General features: G+C 40.7%; 1 protein-coding gene across 14 annotated transcripts in view; it reads right to left on the bottom strand.

The window, feature by feature from the left end:
• LOC128518912 (adhesion G protein-coupled receptor L2-like) overlaps positions 1-26,234 on the bottom strand; it is a 133,236-nt gene that overhangs the window by 65,252 nt on the left and 41,750 nt on the right. For 10 of the 14 annotated variants that reach the window (XM_053492306.1, XM_053492346.1, XM_053492326.1 and 7 more), the window contains exons 3-6: positions 16,015-16,228; positions 11,257-11,366; positions 5,211-5,225; positions 3,075-3,875 (exon numbers count right to left, since the gene is read on the bottom strand). In XM_053492306.1, coding sequence (XP_053348281.1) covers positions 3,075-3,875; positions 5,211-5,225; positions 11,257-11,366; positions 16,015-16,228 — 1,140 coding nt within the window. The remainder of the gene's footprint in view (positions 1-3,074; positions 3,876-5,210; positions 5,226-11,256; positions 11,367-16,014; positions 16,229-26,234) is intronic. The other 4 variants (XM_053492317.1, XM_053492353.1, XM_053492337.1 and 1 more) reach the window with 1 other exon arrangement.

Below are 26,234 nucleotides of genomic sequence, written 5' to 3'. Positions count from 1 at the left end.
TCTAACAGCCCGAGCTAACCATCTAATCTAAAGAATCAATCCAGTACTGTTTCTGTGAAACCGCCCCGAGCGGAGCCATGGTGGTAATTTCATTAAAGCAAATCACGATTTATTACAATGGCCCCGTTCAGCAATACAGGAGTCCGCATTAGTGTAGGCCTAATGGCTGTTCATAAATGCATGCAAATACATAAAACATGCATGTAACCCAAGTCCCGCTTCTTTACAGGGCAGTTGGCGATTCGCGTGCTGACACAGTCCTGGGACTTAATCATGAACTGAGAAGATCTTAATAGGCAGCAATCAATCTAGTCTTTAAACGTTCGCAATTTCAAGGCACTGTCTCAGCACAATTACATCCGCTTTTATTTTATTACGTCTTATAACGGTGAAAAAGAGCATAGCATTTATATTTAAACAGGCGAAGAATTGCAAAGCATGGTGACCTTGTAAACCTTAGCCAATTACTCGCATTTATACTCCATTTATTGACCATTTATGTAATTGTTCCACAACTACCAAACAACCCTACAATCTGGTTTATTACTATATGTCTATTGCCTTTGGCAACACACAACAACTCGTAACAATCTGTTTTGTACTCAGAGCTAAGTACAAAACTGCGGCTGTGGCACTACTTAACCTCTTGAGATTCGAATGTCCTCGTATAAGGACATGACATTTTCTCCCTGTTTCAGAACATTGTCTGTACTGTATATCGTAGTGCAATCTGCATATGAGAACTGCTAGCTCTAATTCTTTTGTCAAACTGCTGAAGATATTGATTAAGTTCATAGTTATCAGGCACTAATCGAGAGAAACTGCAGTGAGAAGAAATTGCAATGTACCACACAGCAGAGTCTAGATGTCAGATTAACCCAGACAGGCGTCTCACTACACGCTACCTTAACGCTACCACAATATCAGAGTTTAGAAAAAGCATCTAAAGAAGGAGGCAATAAAATAGGCTGAATATTTCATGCCCTTCATTGGAAATGCACTGCAATCTCAACTGTTCTTTGTCACGCTGCTGTGATCACCCGCGGATGGCAATTATGATAATTCTGCTGTTAATCACATTTACATACATGCGAGCGTCAGAGCGTCAGCAGGCTGTTTGCACGCATCCATGGTGGGCCCATTAAAATTCTAGTGTCTAGATCGACTTAATTGTAGCTTGTCAAGAGGTTGCTTCCAGACTAGACTTATGTAAGTATTGAAGATACAAAAAAAAAAAATACAAAATGTATAAAGAAAACACAATGTGTAGTTCTACAAGCACAAAACATCTTGTATATACGTTAGCTACTGCTGTAAATAAAGGCAACATTTTGCAAGTAGTTGATAAAGTTGTTTGCAGTGATATTATTTTCATGCATACTGTAAGATTTCGCTGTAAAAGACAACTTCAGGGTCCAGGCAATAGCAGGTTGAGCAGCTGCGACAAAAAAAAGAGAAATGTTTACTTTGGTGCGGGGGCGCTAAGTGAAGTTAACAAATGGGAAATATATCACACAACTTAAGATATTCCACCTAAAGGCCAGTGGTCAAAGTCAGAATTACAAATTGGAAAATTTAGTGCTGACCTTTCAAAGCAACATTTCAGAGGTACCAGGTGAACACTGTGAACGAAAGCCCAAATCGGGTTGCTTTCTGAAACTCAATTAGGAAAGAGAAGCTTAAGGCTGATTATACTTGATTGAACTTTTCATGCATGTACACAAGATGTACACGAGACTACTCTGCACAGTCCACTGTCGTTTGTTGCATTAATCTTCCTTACAAATTACTACGTGGCTACAAGATAAACTAACTTAAAATTGAACAAACTTCGCCAAAAAAAGACAAAACTTTGTAAAAAAAACAAAAAAAAAAAACTAACATATTTTCTCTAATCTGCTCACATTTCTTAGATTTCTTTTAGGAGACTTTATTGAACATCACTATAAAGTAATGGCTAGAGATATTGTAGCTCTGTCTAGCATCCTAATGGATTTAGTTTGTCATCCTTGGATGTTTATTCATGCATGAGAATCACGGTCAAGATCTGGAGCCAATTCCTGGGAACACTGGGCAAGAGATAGGAAAACATTCTGGATCCTTAATGGGCAGTAATTTGACAGAAAATAAAGTCCACGGCATAGAGATTCTCTTCCATGTTACCCTGCTCTGACAAGCACTCGCCTATATGCATAAAGAGACTGGCACTGCGAGAAAGATAATGTTGCCCGTAGGGAGGATGGGCGGATGTGGGAGCGGTTGCCAGGGTTTCCCACTCACACTCAAAGGAGTGGTTGGGTAATTAGACCTATTATCCATCTGATGGAAAAGTGCTGTCTGGTTACACACCTGCCTCCTCTCGGCTCTCAAGATGGGAATTGTTCAAATTGAGCCCATATAGCAAACACTCCTCGGTATGCGAGTTCTTCTTCAACACACACCCATGCATCTGACCTCATCCCACCAGTGATTTGCGGACTCTCGTGGGAGTGCACTTTGCATTTGTCCTTTGCACTTCCTGCAGTAATGTTGGAAATCATCCAAATCTGCTTTACATATCTCATCAGATATTCTCTGATGAGGTGGCCATGGCAACAGGGTCTCGCGGGTATCTTTAAAGCGCCAAGGAAGGAGAGGGTCAACTCTAGGCTCATTGAGCATTTGCACAAGATAGCAATAGCATATTTCACATCATGATGCACACAAGTGTAGAGGGAAGAAGGTTAACCATGTCACGGTCATAATAGATGGGCCAAGGGCCTCGAGATTAGACACTCAATGAGGTCGGAGCCTCTTTATTAGCGAGTGGTTGAGCCGTTAATCAGCCTTCCTGGGTAGCTGGTTTATCCAGAGTCGGTCACGTCAGCGTTTGCTGTTACTTTTTTTCTTTGTGTTATTGTCTGCATTTTAGAGGCTCAAGAATTGAGCAAGTGACTGTGATTTTGTTGAGAGAGATAGGAATTAAAAACTTTTTATAGAGAATTAAAGCTAATTTTTTCTACCCTGTGTACTTATATTCAGCAGACAAACAAACTATCAGCAATTTTAAACAAAGACAGGAAAGCGATTCTTACCTTCGTCAGGATCTGGTGGGCCGAACTCCAGCTCATAACGCAGGATGTAGAAATTATTCCATACGTAGAGCTGGTTGTCTCGAGGGTTGTAATCCACAGCAGCAATGTACTGATAGTTGTTGGGGAAGGGGATGTCTGTGAACTCGCCACGACCAAACTTGGTGTTATAGACATAGTCGATATGGCTTTTGCTGGCCTCGCTTTCGTTTTCCTCATAGCTAGAGCGCACCACGTGCAACACCCCGCATACCATGAAGGCGTCGGAGGCTGAGCGCTTGTCGTACGCCGTGTCCCACGTGGCCTCGAAGCGCAAAGTGTAGGGGTTCAGCTGGCTCACAACAATGCGCCCGTTGTTCTGCTCCGTAGCATAAATTACCCACAATCCTCGTTCGTCAACAGCCAGATCTATGTCAGTCTTGCCTCCCCAGCGATAAGGTGACGTGTCGTGATAGTTAGCGTTGGCCACAATGGCCTCGCCGCTCTTGATACGTGTGCGCAAGTCAAACTTGACAATGTTCCTCGTCCGTTCCTTGTTGAAGAAGATGGCGCCATCGTAGGCCACGAATCCGGTGCCATCTACCCGGTGAGGCAGTTTGTACGTGGTCATTTGCCTGCCGTTGCGGAAATCCTCGAGCGAATTATATTCGATTAGCGTATCGGTGCGGTATGGCGTCCACGGCATGAAATAAATCTTGTCTCCAGCCTGCAGCGGGTCTTTGCACCAAGCTCCTGCTTGCTGCTCAGCCTCAAATGTAAAAACCGGTTCCCCCACTGCTTTCAACGTCCCGGGACAAATGAAAACTGAAACGAAAGCCACGAGACAAAGAATCAGAAATGCAAAGATTCTTTAACTTCGAGTCGATATCTTGTTCTAAAACTGCAAGATAAAGTATGTGTATGTGTATGTGTGTGTGTAAAGCATGGATTTCATAAGATTTTAGATCCCAAACTCGTTTTGACGGTGTGGTGGTGTGCATAGTTGAGAGGAGATTCAAAAGGTTAAGTAAGTTTGAGCAGCTCTGATATGTTTCGATATGGCCTTGCTCCCTTAGACATCTTAACACAAGTAACTGTAAGTGAAAAAGGTGAAAGAACTGCAAAAGACCTCCTGTAAACGAAAGGAGACGAGAGAGGGACAGCGAGGGAGAAGGAGCAAGAGAGAGAGAGACAGAAAAAGAGAGGTGTAGGTTCAGTTGTGCAAATGTTCCCTAAGTATGGATTCATTACTGTTTTTTTTTTTTTCTTAAATCAGCTGAACTTGGCATCAGATAACTGAAGGTATAGAGTTCTATCAGTGCTATACCTTAGAAATAAAACACACACATACATGAATCATGTCTGAGGAAAGAACAAACAACACGCATGACACGCGATAGGAGGGACGAGGCAGGGAAAGGACAGTGGAGCAGGATGCCAAAAATGCTTCTTGGGACAGATGACAAACAGCAAGAGAAAGAGAGAGAGACAGAGAAGGAACGGAGCTGACAATGGGTGAAGGAGGCCTTGCTGAAATCAAACATCAGTCTTAAAATTTGGACACAGCACAATGTATGTGCGTTCTATGATGTGAAGAATATCACGTGTATAAATATATATATCGATAGATGGTATTGAAGACCTCCCTCTCCCATGACCAACCATTTTAATCAGAAAATGTCTCATGGATGGTAATTGGAATAAGCCAAATAGATAAGCCAGATTATTATTATTATTATTATTATTATTATATTTTTTTTAAATCATGGTAAAAAATAGTTCTCAATTTGGTAAAAACAGATGATGGACTTTTTGAGCAATCTTATAAGTTTCTCCAGGATCTTCAGGTTGAACACCCAGAGACCAAAGCATATCTATAAAGAAAGTGATGTAGAAAATGTCGATTATGATGGAACATCTCATCCAAACAGCACTCTAATTTCATTTGGAGTCAATGGAAGTCTGAGATCGTTGAGATCTCAAGGTCTAGTTATCATGTGGGGAGAAGGAAGGATAAGGGCAAAGGGGGGAGCAGGGTTGAAAGGGAAAAGGGAGGGGGAGGGGTTGGGGTAGGGGTAGGGGTAGGGGTAGGTGGACGGCTCAGAACCATACAAACAGACAACAAGGAGCTGAGGACCGAGAACCAGAGCGGCCATTTACCTTTTTGCTCCACTTCTATTGAGCAGTGGAAAAAAGTGGAAAGAGCGTCAAGGCAGAGAAAGATTAGAATGAGATTAGCATAAAGAAGATCTACAGGTACAGTACATCTATACGGAGTGAGTCAGAGGATGTAAGAGATAGAAAGATTTATATACACATAAAATAATGTTGGCAAGGACAAAATTCTAGCCACACAGCTCGTAAAGCAGCGGTTCCCAAAATGTCTTATGGGTTCATTGAGTTCAAGTTGGAAAAAAAATGTGTGAGGTTTCTTATTACTGTCTCGATTGCAGAACTTAATTATAATCATAATGCTAATAATAATATTAATAACTGTTACCAGATATAGGAAATAAAATATCCTTGCAGCCAATTAACATTTGGGAACCCCTGCTATATATGACTATTGATGTCGCTACATTTGGTTCGTCCCTATTAACGAAGAAAGAAGGTTAATCGTTAAAGAAAGTAAGAGTGGAAGACAGAGACAGAGAAATGAGCCAAGAGCCAGAAAACCAAAGGACTGATTATAGGCATGTTCTTGAAGGTTTTTAGAGGGGCCTGAAGGACGCCTTTTCAACTTGCTGCGTACTTGAAGATTACAAAAAAATTATAATTCACGTAATTACTTACACCATTAGCCAGTGAAAACAGTGAATAAAAACTAAAGCGCACATGGCAGATGATTTTCTCGAGCCGAGTCAGTCTATTCGAGCGGACTGGCCAGGGGCCTCAAGGAGAAAACTCCGTCGAGGTCCTACTCAAAATATGGTTTAAATTACATTTTTTTTAAATTGTGCACATGAAATTGCAGAGAAATATATGTTATGGTCTAATCCCTAAAACAAAAAGTATTATTCCTATTCATATTCGCCATGATCTCATATGCATATAAATAGGACTATTGCAGCCCCCCAAAAAATATAAACCTCCAAAAACACTAATATAAACTACCTAAAGCAAACAGACTTATACACTACCGCCGAATAAAATGAGAGAATGTTGACCAAGGCCATCTCACAACTACATTAGTCAGAGTCAATAGCGCATCACAGATCACTTGCACATTAATGGAGTATTAATGTTTTCTGTTAACAAAAACAAATTCATTCCCGGATGGTGCTTTTATTGCAGCGATCAGACGGCTGCGCTGATTATGTCGAGGAAAACAGGCAATCGCTGCAAATTGCCTTTTGATGTTGGCCTGTGACATCCTCATTACGGCGCCTCAAAAGGCTGACACGACGCAGCTCGCGGATGAAGAACAACGGTCAGCATGTTCCTGCTGAATAGTACCTGCGGATAAAGTCATCAGGGGGCGTCAACACTACATTCACACTAGCGAGAAACCAGTCGCTCTTGCGTATTGTAGGTTGTCATGGCTGCAGAAACATATAGCCTAGAACTATACATATCCATTTTGTTTATAATGTACTCCAGTTTGATTGGCATGGTACAGTACATGCTTGGATATATATTATAATAGTTTACTTAATGGCCGGAATGGTGGCTTAGTGGTTAGCACTGTGGCCTTGCACCTCCAGGGTCCGGGTTTGATTCCACCTCTGGGTCTGTGTGCATGGAGTTTGCATGTTCCGCCTTGTGCTCGGTGGGTTTCCACCAGGCGCTCCGGTTTCCTTCCACAATCCAGTAACATGCAGATCAGGCTAATTACCCGTAGTGTGCATGAATGAGCGTCATGCCCTAAGTCTCCTGAGATAGGCATCCAGGAGTACAACGGTATTATGTACATTTTAGTATTGGTCTTTCGAATGCTCCTGTCTGAACCTGCAGAAAACTTGGCGCAGATCTTACACCGGATCCCCTTCCTGACGCAACCCACATGTTTTATCCTGGTTTGGCACCGGCACCACATCCAGTGGTTATGGTTTGGGCATTGGCTGGAAATCTAACATGGGCCTTCCACATGGCAGGTGAGACACCTACAGTACCAATGCCTACCAGTCCAGTGAAACACTAACATTCCCCTACTACTGTATAGACGTTTAACGTTTTGGATTCATACTGAACCTGGAACTGAATTCAAATCATTCAGACGCACCATAGGAGCAGACCAAGTAATCTTTCTCACTAATCGCTTGGATTTGTTGCTTTTCTGCGTTAAAGCTAATTTGCACAGGATTGAAAAAAAGTAATCCAAATCCTGCTGCCTCTTGTTGCTCTTCTGCGTACACATACATAGCAAATAAATGATCACCTGTCATTCTGGCGCTTGCTAGTGTGAACAAAGGTAGGCTTATAGGGATTTCTTGTTCTTATTGAGGAAGCCAATTCCAACAGGCACTCTGGAATTTATTTAAAAAAAAAAAAAAAAAAAACGGCTCATAAGCCAGAAAATCTTCAATCCATAAAGACACGCCTTTCATAGAGTCTAAAACAGTCCACATGTCTATTGTCAGTTGTTCTGCAACACTAATACACCAGTTCATTTTTATTTTTTATAGACCGTAATATTGTTACATTCTGTTTCACTGCCAAATTACACACACCAGTAAAAGTCTGCAAAGAAATGCATATTTCCATGTCACTGACTTGCTATAAATCTCCATGTGTGCGTAACAGATTGTATACACTTTTTTTTTTTCGTCTTTTCTTTACAGGGCCTGTTTTGAGCGTACGTGTCGTTTGTACATCAGGCCCCGGCTCTGGTCGTAAGCATTCAAGGCAGCACATGCCAAAGAGTAAAGGACTCATTACAGCTGGTGAAAAAAAAACCCTTGACAGGTTCCATATCTTTTTCTTCTCTCAACGACTTTTCAGGAGGGAAAAAATGTTCTTATTCCACGGAAAAAAAAGAAAAAATCAATGGCGCTAGAGATATAGCTGATGACCACAGCTGTAAATAAAAGCTTTTTAAAAAAAAAAAAAAAAAAAAAAAGTATTCACTGGCAAAAAGCAGTAGAGCGTGTGCTCCAATTCAGGGCTGATCTGAAAAACTAGAGGACTTAAACACCCAAATGTAAGTGGAAAAAAAACAGGCATGTCTGGAGAAGAGATTAACAGATGACTCAGTAGACGGGGGCTTTTTTTTTTAGTTGTTGTTTTTTTTCTTCGATTCGGCGCAGACAACTTTCAGAGGGACGGCTGCAGACATGGAATTACACTAAATCAAAAAAACAAGACCTATTCAGCTGCAAAGACTAATGAGAAGACATAGTCTAATTAAGAGAGATGTGTTTAAGAAAAAAAAATAACTACGCTCCCAGTTGTGCACGTTTCCTCCAGTAGCAATAATCATGTATTTTTAACCTTATTCCGCTTCTGTTTCCCGTCAAGAAGGCTTGATCGAAACCATTCGTAACCTTGCTCGGTTTGAGTAAGTGCTTTAAACACAGCCAAAACATGGTATTGGAGCTAAAAAGTGTCTTGTCTAGGTGAAAAAGTGAACAGGATCGTATAACATAATCATTTTTCATAATGCTTCTTATATCTGATCCATGCTTGTTTTTTTTTTTTTTGTTGTTGTTGTAAATGTGCATACACTTGATATTTTTATAAGATAAAAACAAACACATTTGCTAAATAGAATTTCATGCCCTTTAATGTCCGTAGTGTCCGTAACTTTTTTGAATTCAAATCTTTCATTGATCTCAATTGTCGTTCAGTTGAAACTTGGCAGATTTAGATTTCACATGAAAAGACATAAACCTGAAAAAGTGTATTATTCTAAAATGCAAACTTGTTTATATATCGCAACATGAATTTGACATGGTTACAGACACTACAGATTTCAATTTTTTTTGCTTTTTAAGCTTTTACCAAAATTTTATTTAAGCAACATTTTTACAGGCCATCTGCTTTTAGAAGCTTACACAAATTTTACTATTAATACACATAAACAAATATGAATAATTAGCCTTTTAAATGATTGATTTTTAAAGAGAGAAAGAGTAATGCTATAAAAATGTCCATTTTTGGAGCACATAGTATATTACAACATTCCTCCAAAACGGCTTTATGTTGCATAAACTTCAGAAGTCGCTATTTCCGTGCACACATTTTCTGTATTATGTGTATAACATAAATAAAAATATATATATATAATAAAACCAGCACCAATACTGTGCTTTGGCCGAGAGTGAAATACCTACCTAAATGCTAGAGAATAAATGATCGAATAGGTTACTGATTGGATTAATGCTTTTAAAATAGTGCATTTCAGTCATTTTTCAGTGCACAGTAACTGGCAGTGTAGTTAATAATGTTTCCAGAGCTGCTTCCCAACAGACAACACATCAAATAAAATAATACACAGGTTATTAATAGCATCATGTTATCCGCTGATGGAGTGGATCATCTGACTGCATAATTCCTCAGAACAGGCTCGGGCATGACCTCTGGTCATTGATTTCAGGGAAAAATAAATGAACACATTTTTTTTTATTATTATTCAATGCCATTTTTGGGTGGATCATATCCAAGGATTTGTTTTTCTCTTTTCATAAATTCAAGTTAATTCAATTTTTATTTTTTTTTTATGCCATGTCCCAGATGTTAAGCAGTGGCTTTTTTGAATTTTGATATGTTTCTCCACAGACCGCTCTCATCGCTGAGTAGGAGTGCAAAGATCAATAATGTTTCACTAGATGATATTGCCTATTTCTGGCAAAATAACTGCAGTTTCATGTAGTGGAAAAGTACAAATAGCTGTAGTGTTCAGGAGGTTGTTTTAAAGCCGACGCCTTCAGCCATGTTCTGAAGAAGCATGAGATGGGATTGAGGTTATTTACTGCGCAGTTGTTACTGCTCGGAAGCAAAATCACACCATTTATTTTGTTAAAAAAAAGAGGAAGGAGTATTCTAAGGGCGTTTTCACACTTGGCATGAACACTCGGGTCTGCGCCCAGGAGTGATTTTTTGCAAGAACTTTGCAAGAGGGGCACACCGAGTTCATCTATTTGATGTTTTTATTTTTATTTTTAAAAATTTTCATTTTTCCTCATTTTCATTTCAAGGCACGTTTTTTAAACATGGCTTGCCATCATTCAGAAATAGCCACAAATAAGGAGCTGTTCTGGTAATAGAAATTATAGATATACGGTGATGTTCAAAACTTAGTACCCCCTCTTTTGTTTAGTTTTTTGGTATGAATGCATAATAAAAGTCAACCGTTCCTAGCAGGTTTAGAACTTGGCAAAATTTTCATATGCCATTATTTATTTAACAAGAACGAACAAGAAATGTATGTAGTCCAGTAACTAGACTGATAAAAGTCTTAGTGTACTCGGCCCCCCATAGGTGAGCTAATTACACCAATCATGGGGGAGTGGTGGCTCAGGCGGCTAAGGCTCTAGCTTGTTGATTTGGGGATCCTGGTTTGAGCCCTGCTTTTGGTGGGTTGCCACACCCCGTAGTGCCAATCCCAATGGAAAGTTGTGTCAGGAAGGGTATCTAACCAAGTTAAGAAAAACCTGTGCCAAGTTGTGCGAGGATTGGATGGTCCTCTGTGGCAACCCCTTGACGGAGGCATGCGAAAGAAAGTTATTTTTGTGGCCAGTATTGTGTAGGTTTCTCTTGTGGCACCAGGACGATTCTGTCCCTTCGGGCCAGGACTCCACAGGACCTCTCAGGGGACACTAATGGTGGATCCTTTGGGTGCTGGGGATTGTGGGGTTGGGGCTCCATGGATCAGACTTAGGTGCTTGATCAGATTGCGTTCTGTGGAGTTTGTTGGCCGGGTCAGCTGCCTTGGGCCCTGTGTGTGGTGGGCTGTGGTGCACCAGATGTTCCGATGCCTATCGACTGTGGCCAGCATTGAATTTAACATTAAATGCAAACCAAGCCACAAGGGACTGGTAAAACAGCAATCATAATTCACCAGACTCTTAAGTTGAATGGTCCTGAGTTACCCCCGAACACCATCATGCCCGCCTCATCAAGTGTGAAAACTTCCAAAGTCTACCCACTCAGAGTTTCACATATGTCTGCTTCATAAGTGGGAGAAAGAAAAAAAAAAGTCTGGAAGAAAGAAGAAAGATAAGGCTTTATGCTTTACGGCATCAGAAGCAGGTAAAATAGCACTTACTGTATGGCACACACTCATACTGGACCTCAAGATACTTGTACGTCCCAGGACAAGGATCTGGAAAGACATCTGACCCAGTGATAACGACACACTGTGTCCGGTTGTTACATCTGAAAAACAGAGCAAGGTTAGCAGCCAGAGAGTTAGTATTTAAATATCAGGCGGAACAACACTCCTCACGAATGTGCGACAAACTATAGTCAAGGGCATCTGAACAGAAGGTAAAAGTCATCAAAGCAGAAAAACAACGCCATATTTAAGAATGACATTGTAAAATATTCATCAAGGATACGACTATGTGCGGCTGTCACTCTCGCCCGCCTTTTAACTGTTACTTAACGCAGCTACTGACAGCTCCGGATCTGCACCAGAAGCGGCGAAATGCAACGCGAGAATTTAAACGGAAACAAAGCCAAAAAAAAAGTTCAATTAAGCCGGGTTCATTCTTCTCACCTTTTTTAGCTGCTGTTGAAAAGAAACCAACAAATCAAAAACGGTTTTGAATCTTTAATAGCCCAAGTTTAATCTTTAATAGCTTTAAGCCTTTAATAGCTTAAGTGAAGGGATGCTGATTGACAATGAGGCCAAGTGACTGTCGAGTGCGTGAACTGAAAATGCAGCTCAGGTCTCTAGAAAGACGCTCATCAGGCATTCATGTGTTGGTGCTCTCGGTAGAATAAATCACCTTAAGTATTTCAAACAAGAATCATTTGTGCATTTGTGTGGGACTGCTGGGAGAGTTCCAGCGTTTACAGTCGGCAGTGACCTTGGCGATGGAGTTAGACATCTTCATGAATTAAAATGAATTCAGCGAGAGCGCGTGCGTGTGTGTGTGTGTGTGTGTGTGTGTGTGTAAGGGCATGTTCATGTATTTAGTCTTTCGTGAGGACGAAAAAAAAAAAAAAGACAGGAATAAAACATTTTAAATGTCCTGATAGTTACAGTGTCCTCACAGATTCTGTCTGAGAAACTAACACATATTCAAGCATGATTTGTTTTTATATCTTAGTGGGGACATTTGGATTGGAATACCTGACAGGTTTTACGTTGTGGGGACATTCCTCTAGGTTCATTTTGGCATTAATTATTATACAAGGTCCTCACTATGAATGAAAAATCATGTCTGTGTGTGTACAGTAAGTGTGTGTGTGACTTCAGTGCCAGAATGGATTTCTGAGTAAATAAACGAAGAAATTGGCCAAACTTCAATCACGCTTTCTATATGCACAGGGATTTCTGATACAATTGAAGCAAACACCGCAGATATTCGTCCACATAAAAAAAAAATGACAAAATGGACCTCTTGGCAATCAAGTCCTCTAAATATTTTAGATGGTTTAAAAGAGTTTGCGTTTTTGAGAGGATGGAAAGGACTCCTTAAATGATTTTTTTTTTGGGTGGGGGGTGGGTGGGGGTTTGGGGGACGACGACCGGTGTTTATTACTCTGATACTCCATCCTTTAATAATTTGCCCCAGACAGTAATTCCAATAATTGGGTGATTGGGTTTATATCCACTATAACAGCAAGAGTCTCTAAATATTTATAAAAACACACACAAGGTCTGGGCTTTTATAAATATTTTAGGCCGGGCTATTTGGTTGGAAAAAACATGAGTGCTAAGATTATCTCACAGTTGGAACTATTTTGCTTGGGCATGTTGCAGGGCAGCGATAAGGAAAAGAAATTATTTGCCGCATGACTCAAGCCTTAAAAAATATAGAATATAATATTGCGAAACAGCCTCAGTAAGCAATTATTTTAAATTTGCAAGACCTGAGAGTATGAAGTATGGAATTAGGGGCTTTGTGATTATTATTTATTTTTTTTGGAGGGCGGAGGATTTTATTTTTTTTTTATCTTTTTTGGAAGGAGGAGGGACAAAGTTCAGGAATTTGAAATGCATTTCGGAACCCAAACCGAAGGGCGCTTAAAGAAATGGAAATATTTCCAAATGAAAGCATCAAACCTTTCCAAGGTTGACAAACTCTCACTTGAAGGCTAGAACCCGGTGGCTGTTGAAATGTAAAAACCTGCCGAAATCGCATTAATAAACCATAAATCAAACTCAAAGTTAAGTGACAGCCCAGTCAGGCCAGTGTGATTTCACTCCTCCGAGGGTTAATGAGGAATGAAAGTGATGCTTGTCAACAAAACCAACTAACACGTTTTTAATTGCCTTCTGTAAAGATGAGCGCTGAGAACTGCTACTGTGTGCGAACGCCACCAAACTAGCAACATGATTTTCGCGCGGTAAACTGCATGTGGTGGCTTAATTATACAAGCACAACACTAACTAACCATCTTTCATCATAGAAAAACGCTTTGAAATTCCCTGAGTGGCTACTTAAATGACCTTCCTTCAAGTATCTTCACCGGATCTCGCAGCAACTGTTTGCTTTTTAACATAACCTCTAATTAAGTACATGTCAGACTTTCTGCCCCTTTAAAATAAATAAATAAATAAATAAATAAATAAATAAATAAATTGCCCACTCCTTACATCATCTAGCTTATCTGAAAGGCAGCGGTAATCTGCACAGGATGCTAGATGTGAGACGTTTGTAGCTGTGCCAATAAAAAACAAGAGAGGGGGGAAAAAAAAGGCCATACCATACATAAATGTTTTAATCTGTCTGCATCAACAGTTTGATTTTCCATTATGTCGTCAATGACAAGGCAGACGTGGGTGGCAGGAAGGCACTTAAACGAGGAGAGATGCTTGAAGAGGAGCTAATTTTTTAGTTAGCATGCACCGACGGACGCTTTGTGTTCGAGCACACTATGGATTGTTACTGAATGGCAATCATGCAGTCAGAGATGTGACCTTGACACCGGCAATGTCGGCCACGCAAACACTCCGAGTCAAGCACCGGGATTATATGTGTTGTGAGAGCCGGTTTGCTTTAAATACGTAAATCAGTACCAGGTTTAATCGCTTGTGTGTTTGAAGCGACTATTAAACGCAACCATTTTATTTTCGAATCTTATTTTGTTTTTTCGGCTTTATTTTAGACACGACGCTGACTGATCAGACACAACTTCCCTAATAATAAGAGTTTTTTAATAATATTAATAATAATAAAAAAAAAACTTTAATTACTTTTGAAGATGGAAATCTTTGAAACCAACAGTAGGTAGAGTTTTTAATTAAACAAGAATAAATATTTTTAATAAGAAGTGATAATTTTTCGTCGATGTGCCCACTCTTCTGTAAACGAATATTAATGCCATAAAAAATTTTTTTATTGCACTTAAACATCAAAGACTTATTTTTTTATTTTTTGGGGGGGGATTTTCCCAGATTTTCTCCATAATTTAGTCGTGTCCAATTCCTCCCCGTCACTAGGGGGCTCCCACATTAAGGCTACTACTACCACTCAGTCGGGAGAGGCGAAAAACTATTACGTGTTTCCTTCGAACCATCTGATGCCAGTTGACCGAACTGCTCGCTCACGCACCGTTGGGGGCGGCGTAACACACTCAGAGGATAGCGCTATCCGCTCCTTCCGCTTGCGTGAGCTCACTGAAGCCCCTGATTGGCTGTAGAGCCATGATTAATGTGGGAGCACGAAGTACCCCTTATCCCTCCCAATCAGGTCAATCATGAAACATGTTAGTTTTATACTGTGTATAGCAAACTGTGTTAGTATCCTAGGACCAAAACTATATATATATATATATATATAAATCAACAGGTATTTAAACGTAAAAAGTTCACTAATGTACTAGATATTTTTAATACAGCTTTAAAAGTATTTAAAAGCATAAACTTCCTTCCTAAGGTTTTTCAAAAATCCTCCTTAAAAAAAAAAACTCACATTCCTTTGCTTTTAATGTATTTTGTCTGCGTCTGATTTAACAGCGAGGCAGGAGCTCCACCGCGGGTTAGCAGCGCTATTTTTTTTTTTTTTTTTTTTTGCCAGACGCACAGCGTCGGTTGGACCTCATGAAATGTTAATATCTCGGCCCCTTTAAATATATACCATCACTGCGAGCAGCAGCCGGCGAACCAGCAGAGTTCCCAGCGCTATGAATGTGTGCGTGCGCCTAAGTGAGTGTGTATGTGCGTGTGTGTAGTCTGGCACCGACACAAGAACGTCCTGAGAGAGAAGCAGCAAGCACAAGTGTCACAAATATAAATGGTTTGAGAGGAGAGCATTACTCAGAGCCGCAGCCTGTGCCACTGCTGGCAAGAGTCGAGATTTGAACAAAGAAAACCAGCTTTTCAATCTGTAAAAAGGGCTGCTCAGGAAATGGCTGTGTGTGAGTGTGTGTATGTATAACGTTTATGAAATGGCCTGAGCCATCGGCATGCTGAACATTAACGACGGAACGATGTAGCGCACCAGCCGAAGGGCCTCCAGTGCTCTAAAATGTTTGACTAATTCGACACATCCATTCAGTCTCTCCGCTATTCCACATAGATATCATTTTCTCCGGAAAATGTGACTGCTAGACACCACTGGAAGCTCCCCTTATCTTGACTTAAAATGACTTCTCAGGTGCACCTGGTAAAGGAACTCCTTCGTGATCCGTGACTGAGTCTTACCACCGACATTCAGGCTTTTTGTTTTTGTTTTTTCAGCTGTCCCTTTAGCAGTTAGTAAAATAGTGACTACCAGCGAATGGGAAACAACTGCCATACTTAACAAACCCTCTGAATAATAAGACCGCTCTATCTACGAAAGCAATCTGAAAGGCAGGAAATGGAGTCCACATTTCCCATTATGAGTGATGCTTGGCATGCGGCCTTTACCTCTGAGATATGATTTTGTAGGCATCTGGGAGGTAGCAGTTGATGTTTTCCATCTGGAAGGGGTCGGCGTCGCAGATCTTGTCGTCCGTGCGGCCGTAGTTGGCCGTCTCGATCATGATGACGTCGCTCCCCGGGCATCGGAGGTCGATGGGGTAACCTTCGCACGAGAGCTCTCGGCGTACCAGGCCGAACGGGAGCGCCGCTCGACTGAACGCTGGAAAACACGACGGAAATAAAGAGGTTAGAACCAGTTAACAACGACCGCACCAGGCACAGTATTTTCACATTGTATTTGCTTTTTTTGTTTGCTTTTAAGATATGGACATCTTGGAGATATCTCCAGTGGATACTTTCCTGATTTTTATCTTTATCTTTCCACATTCCAAATATGCATAAGAGTTATCTCCTCTGAACAGGTGATATTGGGATGTATCTGCTACTTCTGCTCTGTAAATCCTTCATAACAGCTCTAATCTGAGGTTCTGTTTAAAGTTAATTGGTGATTTCTGAGGCTGGTAACTCTAAATGAACTTCTCCTCTACAGCAGAGGGAATGTTTTGGTCTTGCTTTCCTGGGATGGTCTTCAAGAGAGAGTTTCATCATGGTGCTTGATGGGTTTGACAATACTGTTATTGCAAGAACTGTTCCAGAACATCTGACCTTCAGTTCTTCAAATAACAACTGACTGTTGCTGCTGTTGTTACTTAATTACCTAAAGCTATATGTGTTATTTCATAGTTTTGCTCTATATATAAGCCACAGATGCCTATTTGATCCTCGTCTAACTAATCTGTCCCCAACAACAACAAAAAAAAAGTCCATTTATGGCTTCAAATTCAGCTTGGCATCTTGTACAGTACATGACCAAAATATTTATCCTTGTATCCTTAAAAACATAACATTCCAAAAATAGCCCCAATTAAAGTAAAAGAAAACACATTAAGTACAGTGGAACCGTGGATTACGAGCATAATTAAACTCTTTTCCCATAAGAAATGATGGAAATAATGGAAAATCAAATTTTAAAAAAAATCCCGACAGATAAGTGTTTCCGTTTATGTGTGTGTGTGAAGAAAGAGGAGGAATCAGCCTCCCCTTTCTCATCTATTACAGTTCTCCTCTCTTATTTGAATTTCACACAAACAGACAGACACACACACTTACAAACACACTAACAGAAAGACTGTTTTGTCAGAGAAATTAGCAATAGGATGTGAAGGCGAGAATGTGTTTGTGAAGGGGCACGGTGTCAATTTACGCACGCGCACACATAACGACAGAGAAGGAGAAAATGGATCTTTAACCTCTAGAATGAGACTTTCTTTTGCTTTACACGCGCGCACACATGCGTTATATACATGCGTGCATACACATGGTCATAGTGTTAAAGGAAACAGTACACACACGTGCACGGATGTTGATTATATTAGTGAGAGACGAGCACTAAGACCCAGCGGGGGAGACGATTACCCACAGCGCAAAAGAGAGAAAAAACGTTGGCATAGTTGTGATCACGTGACACTCGGCATCAAAGCTAGGAGCGCATGCGTGATACATGATACTCGGTACTCGTAAACCAAGACTTGTTCGTTTTCCAAGTAAAAATTTATTAAAAATCTTTGCTCGTCTTGCGGAACACTCGCAAACCGCGTTACTCGCAATCAGAGGTCCCACTATATACAAACTTTATCACTCTTCGGTCTTTTTCCACATCGCTTATCATGTACTGTACCCAGAGCACTAGGCAAAGTACACTCGGGACAGGGTGCCAGTCAATTGCGGGGCACAAGCACAGACACACTCATAAGCACACTAACGGGCAATCTGGGAACGCTAACTAACCTAATCTGCATGTCTTTGGAAATAAAGGAAACCCACCAAGCACTGGGAGACCCTCCAAACACCCGTACCCGAGGTGGGACATATGACCCCCAACCATGGAGGTGCGAGGCCACAGTGTTAACCGCTACAGTGTTAATTTGTTCGTGCCGTTAAATAGCAGCTATATAAATTTTCTTACAAGCCAATATACTTTTAGTCCCTCTGGTGTCATGAGCTGTACTTAGCTCCTTCTCTCTAGTTAAAGTATGTACACAGAACCTGCTACTATAAAAAGGAAATTCTGAGTTATTTCCTTAACAAATTGGTCAAGATAACAAATGGAAACTCAATACAGTAAACTGTCATCCGGCACACCATATATTTTCATCCGCATGTCAATGACTTCATAGTTGTTTTACCCCCACGACATCACGAACATGTTTCTTAATTTGTGCCTGAAATGGATATCTAGGTGCCTGTGATGTGCAGCTGAACCCGTCCCCGCAGCTTTTGCGAGGAAATACAATTAAATAGACATTAGCGGATGCCCTTCATGGTTACTTCACTTTGACAAACAGCACCTCTTTCAAAGTGGCCAACAGGATAATGTAATGCACTAGGAATGTGAGATGCTATGGTTATGATTTTGGACAAAATGAAAAGCTTGGCCATGCTTGCAAGAACAGGGACGTTCAATAAGTTAAAAGAACAGAAGGAGAGAGAAAAAAAAAAGCTCTGTTAGCGAAAGACAAAGAGCTTAACCGCAATTGCATAGTTTTCTGCAGAAGATGAAAGACTGCATACGGGATTTTTTTCCCAATAGAGTCCAGACACACAGACAAGACTTTGATGATGACTTTAAAGCATGAGTCATATCAATCAAATTAACACCAGCGGCAACAATCTATGGACTTCCTTCGAATAGAACAGTAATTTCAAAAATCCAATCAATCGATCATAATAATAATAATAATAAACCTCCCATGATGATAACGATGATTGCGATGCCTAAAATTAAGCTGTGAACTAACTAAGATTATATGGCAACTTATGAATCTAATGCACTTCTAATTACTACTTTACTAAAGTTGAATTGTTCTCTAGCGCTCTCCATTCTCAACGCGGATTGGGCATCACAAGGTGTCGGAGCTCCGGCAATAGTACCAGCTGTTATTCAAATCACAGGCTTACATTAATGCACTGCTTCTCATATATTATTATTGCTATAGCAACAGCTAGTTCAGAAGGACTTGTGATGGTGGGAGCACAAGTCTAATAATAAACAAATCATAAAACCTGTTGTTATTTAACAAAGGAAAAGGAAGTATTGTTAAACTGGTCGAATTTTCTGTGAGAATAAAGTTCTAAACAAAAAGAGCAATGATGGATAGATTGTAAACAAAGTTTTCTGGATGGAAGAGTTTAAAGGAAATCTGTGTATGGCTAGAGCTGAGTGATCGATTACGCGACTTTTTCAATTCACGATCGCTAAATGATCGACAAGTTCCATTAAAATATAAGCAGACAATATAAACTGCTTCCATCCTCGCATTTTGCAAGAGTATCGATTTATGTTTCTTCTTTTGAGTTTATGCACAGCTGGTGCAACACCGCCATCTACTGGACTGGAGTGTTGAGCAGAAACGTTGTAGTTTGTTTGTTAGATACTTATGTTATTTTTATTTTAATATGTATAATTGAAATACAGAAAATATATCTCGAGACGAATTAGACAGTAAACCTTCGATTTGATTATCTGTCTATGATTTCAAGCTCTACTGCTGATGTTCTACAGCATTAAACGTCACCATAAAAACAGACAAAATCAGCAGATAACTTCCTTTAAATAACAAACTAATGCAATTAGTACTATAGAAGTAGCTACACTACATTACTATTAGCTCTACTTTATGTCAGGTTTTGCTATGGATTTTTTTTTCCTCCCACGACGTTGCGTCATGTCATGTTTCACCCCTTTTCAAGGAGTTGTCACAAAATCATCATGTCATAAGTTCCTTATTGTGTCAGTCCAGGCGGCGTTTATATTATATTTCGCAGCACTCAACAGTTATTCTCTTTCAGCTCCGACAATGGCCGTAGCTCACGGCTGTGGTCATGGTTTCTCGTACAAAGTGCACTCATTCAGTCTTTTATTATCCGTGATTTATAAAAGTGTGTGTGCAAAAGCGGAGGAAGAAACTAAGAAGGTAAAAAGTCGAAGACGGCGAACAAGAGAGGGAGAGAACATGAATCCTAGCCACGTGAAGTGTAATTTAATCCATTTTACAGTCGTGCCGATCGAAGGAGGGATAGTCTGGAGTCCACACAGGAGGAAAAATCTATATACCATGCCCTGCAGCTGTGAGTGCAGCCAAACAGCCATGCTTAGGGGAAAATTAACTGTTTGCCTCAATCGTGTTCCCCTTCAACAAATAATTTGAAAAAGTTGGGGTTATTTCGTATAAATGCCATGCACTGGGTACTGTGAGTGCAGAAAAGGGACAAAAAGGAAGCGAAGAAACTTGGATTGTAAACAACGTACGCGGTGAAGTCCGGGTCTGTTATTAAAAAGACAGAAAAAAAGGTATAGCGTCTCCATTTCCGCTTCAGAAAGCATATGGAGATAGAATGAACTGTCAATAATCACAGTCGTTAGCAACAAGCGTCAGTCCCAAGGGGGCAGCTGCCATTTGTGTTTTCTGCTCCGTGCTCTCCAATTAGCCCGCTCTCAGCCTGTTGCCTTGGCAGAAAGAAAAAAAATATACAGAAAAGAAAAAGAAAAAAAAATACACACACACACACACACACACACATACAAAACAAACAACAATGTGCTGCTCTTTTCCATTCCGCCATTCATCCCGCAGGTCTGCCATGCAACCAGCCCACTTAGCACCCTAACTCTAATTACACCAGGCTGGTACGAGCGTAGGCCTGACACCACCTTCCTACTTCCTGAACACAGAAAACACACACATGTCTCCATATTATAACTGCTAGCCATTAGTTACAGTGTTGATGAGCACCAGCTCAGCACTGACAGTGCTGCGTTTCTGCCAAAGTCTTAGTCTCAATTCTGTGTGTTTCCAGATTGGCGTGTAAGCTGAGCCTGTTAGCACTTAATTGCACCAATCACGGCTCATTTACATAATATGAGAAAGAAACCGTATTGTACAGAAAATATTTTTTTGCAGTTTTGAAAGCCAGATCCATTTTGTGGCGAAACAAGTGAATGCCTCACGAGTACCTAGAGAGTCGTCTGGATTTCCATTGTGTTGGAATGACCGCAGTAGGTACGGCTGTACCTTTATGCTACGGATGCTTTGCTTTGGAAAAGGAGCAAAGACGTCCACCTGTGATGGCAGTTCATTTTATCAGGAGTAGACAACTCGATTTTTACCAAGCTATGACATTCCTAAAGTAGTAGAAGTGCAACTGGGTTACGAGTGCATTCTATCTATCCATCCGTCTAGGAACCTCTGTAGTCCAACTAGGGACCATGGAGGCCAATGGTGATCATTGTCCCATTTTTACAACCGTGGTAGACCCGGTTAACATTCATACACGCATTCACACACACTATGGGCAATCTGGGAACGCATTACCTGTATGTCTTTAGGGGGAAAACCAAAGTACCTGGAGGAAACCTATAACATTAAGGCATTTGGTAGAGCGATTTTCTGTCATTGGACAGATCAGAAGTAGCTTGAAGTACAATCAGTGATGGGAAGGTTTTTTTTTTTTTTGAGCTAAACCCAAATATTGAAGAAACAGACCAGTCATTATTTAAAGATTGCCAGTGACCCAGTTGTAACGACATCCAGAGGAAGTTTATTCCACCAGCAAGAAAGGGGGGAGAACATGCAAACACCATGCACACAGACCTCGAGGCGGGAATCAAACCCAGACCCTGGAGGTGAAAGGCAACGCCGACCATTAAGCCACCATGCCGCCTCCAAGTGCATGCAACAGATGTTCCACGAAAATTCGAACTCACATACACTACAAAATAGAAGGCATTTTTTTAATGCTTTTTTTTTCTATAAAGAATCTGATTGAGACTAGAGGTGTGAATCGAGACTGAGATCCCACGGGGCCCAACACAAAGTCGCGTGTGGGAGTTTTTTTTTTTTTCTTATGCCTTTACCCTGTTTATAAATTCCTCCCTAGCAACTGCACTCGGAGTAATTTAAATCCATCCACTGTACCAAGTACTTTCATTGGAAAGTGTAAAATATGGCAGATATGTATAAAAATATCTATGCGGGAAAGATTTCGACTAATTATGACCACAAATAATGAAAATAATAGTGCAATTCACACCCTATAATGTTGGTGAGAGTGCTGGTATTATCTACCATCCAGTTTGGACCACGGTTAATAGATGTTTAAATACAGTAAAAAAAAAAAAAATGATACACCCCTATATAGCACGTTTTAGTGCAACGTAACAGCTTCTGGCTGACGTAAGCCATCCACATCTGGAGCAGCGGGCTTGTTGGACTTACTCTGGCCCCTCCCTCACTTCACCACAAAGACTGATGAATAGCTGAAAGCTCGTTCTTCATGGTGGGGTGTGACAGGTTTATCACACTTTAATGCTGTGCAGAGAGGAGAGGGACTGTGTGTTTCATGGCTTTTTAAAATTCGGAGGAAATAAAATAAAGCCGAACATATTGCCTTTGTGCGGGACCACCCGTCATCGAGACGACCCACCCCCTCCCGACCAGCACCCCCCCCCCCCCCATTCCCTCCATCTCCATCTCTTTTGGCGCTAAGGCTACTCGCATCCATCAAACCTATGTGGTCTGATCGCAAACAGCTGTCAACAGAAGGCCTCGAAATTGATGAAGCCCGATGCTGGAGTGCAAACCTACTCGGTGCAAGATGCATGTCTCCGAGGCCTCAGAGGCTAGAAACAAAGTTAAATCAATAACAGGGACAGGGGAGTATCTGGACTAACCTGGGAACCCATCTCTGACAACTAATTACGATGCCATTCGGAATCAGGCAGTCAGTTTATCAAGCCCGACCTGCGGGTCAACATAATCCGCCAGCCGCAAGCACCGAAAAAACACTCCGCTGTTTCTGATAACACATCTCACTAAATCTTAACTGTCACGCTGAGATTTTTAAAGTAGTTTTATTTGCATCCACTCGAATGAACGAGTGTACGAAACCGTCTCAGGCAACTCTGTTGTTTAGGTGTCTCAGATAGACGTGCTGAGGCAAACCTTATAGCAAACACAGAAATTAGTTTCAAAGACATTCCCTTAGGTTACAAGCTAGAAATTCTCAAATCTGTACATCCAGGGGGTGTGGGGGTTACGTGTAGGACTGGGGGTGCAGTGGTTGCGTGGAGTGTGTGTGTGTGGGGAGGGGGGGTGCCTTCAAGTACCGCTTTATAACAAATGAAGTGGCAAGGTCAGACGTACACTATCTTGAAATCGCACATTCTGCAAAAGACTGAACTCCTACAGAGCCAAGAAAGTCGCAGATTTTTCCCTTGTATGGCTGTGTTAGATCTGTGCATGCTACTGTATTCCTTTTGCATTAAAAAAAATAATAGTCTGAGATCTGGCTGGAGGCTTTTCTCTCGTTCAAAAGCTCCTTTTAATTCGGGATACCTGCATAGTTCTGCTCTATAAACTTGGCCAAGTCTGGTTTCGCCAGCAGCAGTTAAAATCAGAGATAAAGAAAGAGAGAGAGAGAGAGAGAGAGAGAGAGAAAGCAAAAAACAAGAGGAATGAAGCAACAGTGAAATCCGAGCCAACCGACTTTGGACTATCTTTATTTATTTCCATTTCTGTTTTAAATTCAATTACCTTAAGGAGGGGTACCCTCGACTGTAAATAATATATTACATGGAATGCTCTATCTGATTTGCCATGGCAACTGGCCTGGCTATGACATAATTGGCCATGATCCCTCTTCTCCCAGCCTATTGACACAGACCTTATCAGGCATTCTGGTCACTGGCTGGGAATCGTAGCTTTTCTTATGACTCTTTTCGACCCGCTCGCTAAGCTGCCTATTGAGCTCAGGCAAGCAGGCAGCGGCCAATACAGTGGCACAATGCAGCACATTCTGGACACCGCTCTCGTTTGTTTGATCCGTAAGCACCCTGTATTATACAAATGTTGTTTTCCTATCAGCATCCTTGAAATTGGATGTTGCACAACAGCTCAGATTATTGCGCTTGATAAAAGAAAGAGAACAATGACCGTGAGGCAGTAGTGCACCATCAGAGACTCCGGATCTCATAGCAGTGGAAGTGCAGAAGGGCCAAAATGCAGCCTGTGCGAGTGCAAAAGCCCGGTGGACCCGCAGCCGGAACAAGTCCATGCCCCGTGGGACCGTGGTTACCTTATTTACACCACTCCATTAGCTCAGAGCTTAGCCAAATACATCTACTGCATGATTATTATATTGGACCTTTCCATTACGTCTCGAGGTTCTTTCAAATTAACATATAGATTAAATCTTTTTTCATGAAAGATTACATGTTTGTCGTAATCCAGTGGAAACTTTAGCCTTTTTTTTTTTTACCTCATTTCGATTTAGTAAATATTTTCCAGAAATGGCAAATGTGTGATGATGTCAAACGCCTGATTTCATCATGTGATCAATTCAGCTCTCTTCTATAAAAAAAGAAAGAAAAAAAAAAACGCCCTGGCAGCCAAACAAACATAAAAGTGGAGCAGAAAAGTGAAAACTAAGCAAAGAACAGGAACAAGAGAGAGCTAGACTTTTATTCCAATTACTGGATAGAGGATGGAAAAACAATAGCCGGTAAACCACCATAGAATTAACTGTAGTTAATATCTAGCTTATGTCCAACTTAAAATGCTTATTTCATGCTTACTTTAGCTCGTTTTAATTTATTGGCGGTTATGCTGAATAAAAAGCCCATCTGATAAATGAGTAACCTAAGGGGCTTTGGGGAATAGCGGAAGATTTGCAATTATTTGGTCATAGCCACCATACCAGTGTTAAATATAGAGCTTATTGTTAATATAGGGCGATATATTTGCTTTTGAAAGCCGTTATAGTGTTGGATGTGCAAATATCATCAGTTTTACCTTCGTAAATTATTTATTGATTACTCGGAGCCCATGAGGGTTTGCCTAAAAAAGTGTACGAATAAGAATTCTTGCTTATCTTTGTATAGGTTGCTGATTGTTGATCTTTTTTGGGGTTCATTATAATGAATTCCTGCTGATAAAGCAAGAGCATAAAGAACATTCTATTATTACTCGAACTAAAAGACTAAAAGTGAACTATCCTTTTTTTAACGATGAAAAGAAAGAGTTTTGTTGTTTAATAATTACTTTTGTTAATAGCACAATGGCGTATCATGCGCAAGGGTGTATTCCCACATCACGCCTGGTGGTCCTGGGATGGATAAGGAGATGTATGAATGAATGAGTGGTAGATTCTTTGCTCATTCTAAGAGCATGACTTGCATTAAGTACTTATAGCCAATGACATCTACAAATGGCGTTCAAGTCAAACTGGGACTGTTGTGTGATTAAATTTCTTGGGAATGAAGGCGTAAAACCAATTAACATTTACAGAACACTTCAAGCACATATGGTGATGAGATTCTAATTCTAATGGGATGCCTGATCTTACTTACCGCCTACTTACAAACTGTTATTCCAAACACCGCTTGCAACGCTTTTCATGTGATGTAAATGCAGGTCAGCCGATAAAAATCAATAAAGGTTGATATTGCACTTTAAAGCAATAAACAGGTGACTGAAATAGGTGGAGTCGAGTCTTGCGTCTCATAAATACTCCCTATCGTATTTGCATATTTAAAGATGTATATTATTTTTTTTCCCACTTTTCTATTTTATGCATCTGCTCGCAGCAAAATCTGCACTGTGGAAAGGTAGACAGAGAAAGAGAGTTCAGTGTGCATGCAATAAATGCAGCTATTCTCCTCAGAAAGAATACCCTGTCATGACCCTTTTTCACGACTGTCCCCTCGGTCCAACTGATCATTGATGTGCACCCAAAGGAACTTGTAACACCGCACCACCTCCACATCAGTGCCCTGAAAAGAAATAGGAGCCGGTGATATTTTATTCCTTCTAAACTCCACTACCACTTTTTTTTTTTTCCTGTACAGGTATCGAGCGGGAAGTGATTTTCTTTACACCATTTGGTAAAACTGTCCACTAGTAGTTCCATACTCTTTCCTGTTTCTTGTCGCTGATGCAATCCGTTATCACACGATTCTGTGCTACACTAAAAGCCTGATGTGTAAAAGGTAAATAAGAACAAACAGCAATTCTCTAGAGAGCTCCTGTCCTGGACGTGATCGTGTCCGAGCTAGAGCTAGAAAGGCGAATAAACTGTGACCGCATGCTGTGATAATCCAACAGCCAGTT

Source organism: Clarias gariepinus, chromosome 1 (genome assembly GCF_024256425.1).
Source record: "Clarias gariepinus isolate MV-2021 ecotype Netherlands chromosome 1, CGAR_prim_01v2, whole genome shotgun sequence".
Lineage (NCBI taxonomy): Eukaryota > Metazoa > Chordata > Actinopteri > Siluriformes > Clariidae > Clarias > Clarias gariepinus.
Note: the sequence above shows the minus strand (reverse complement) of the source record. Positions and strands in the feature narration are given on the sequence as shown.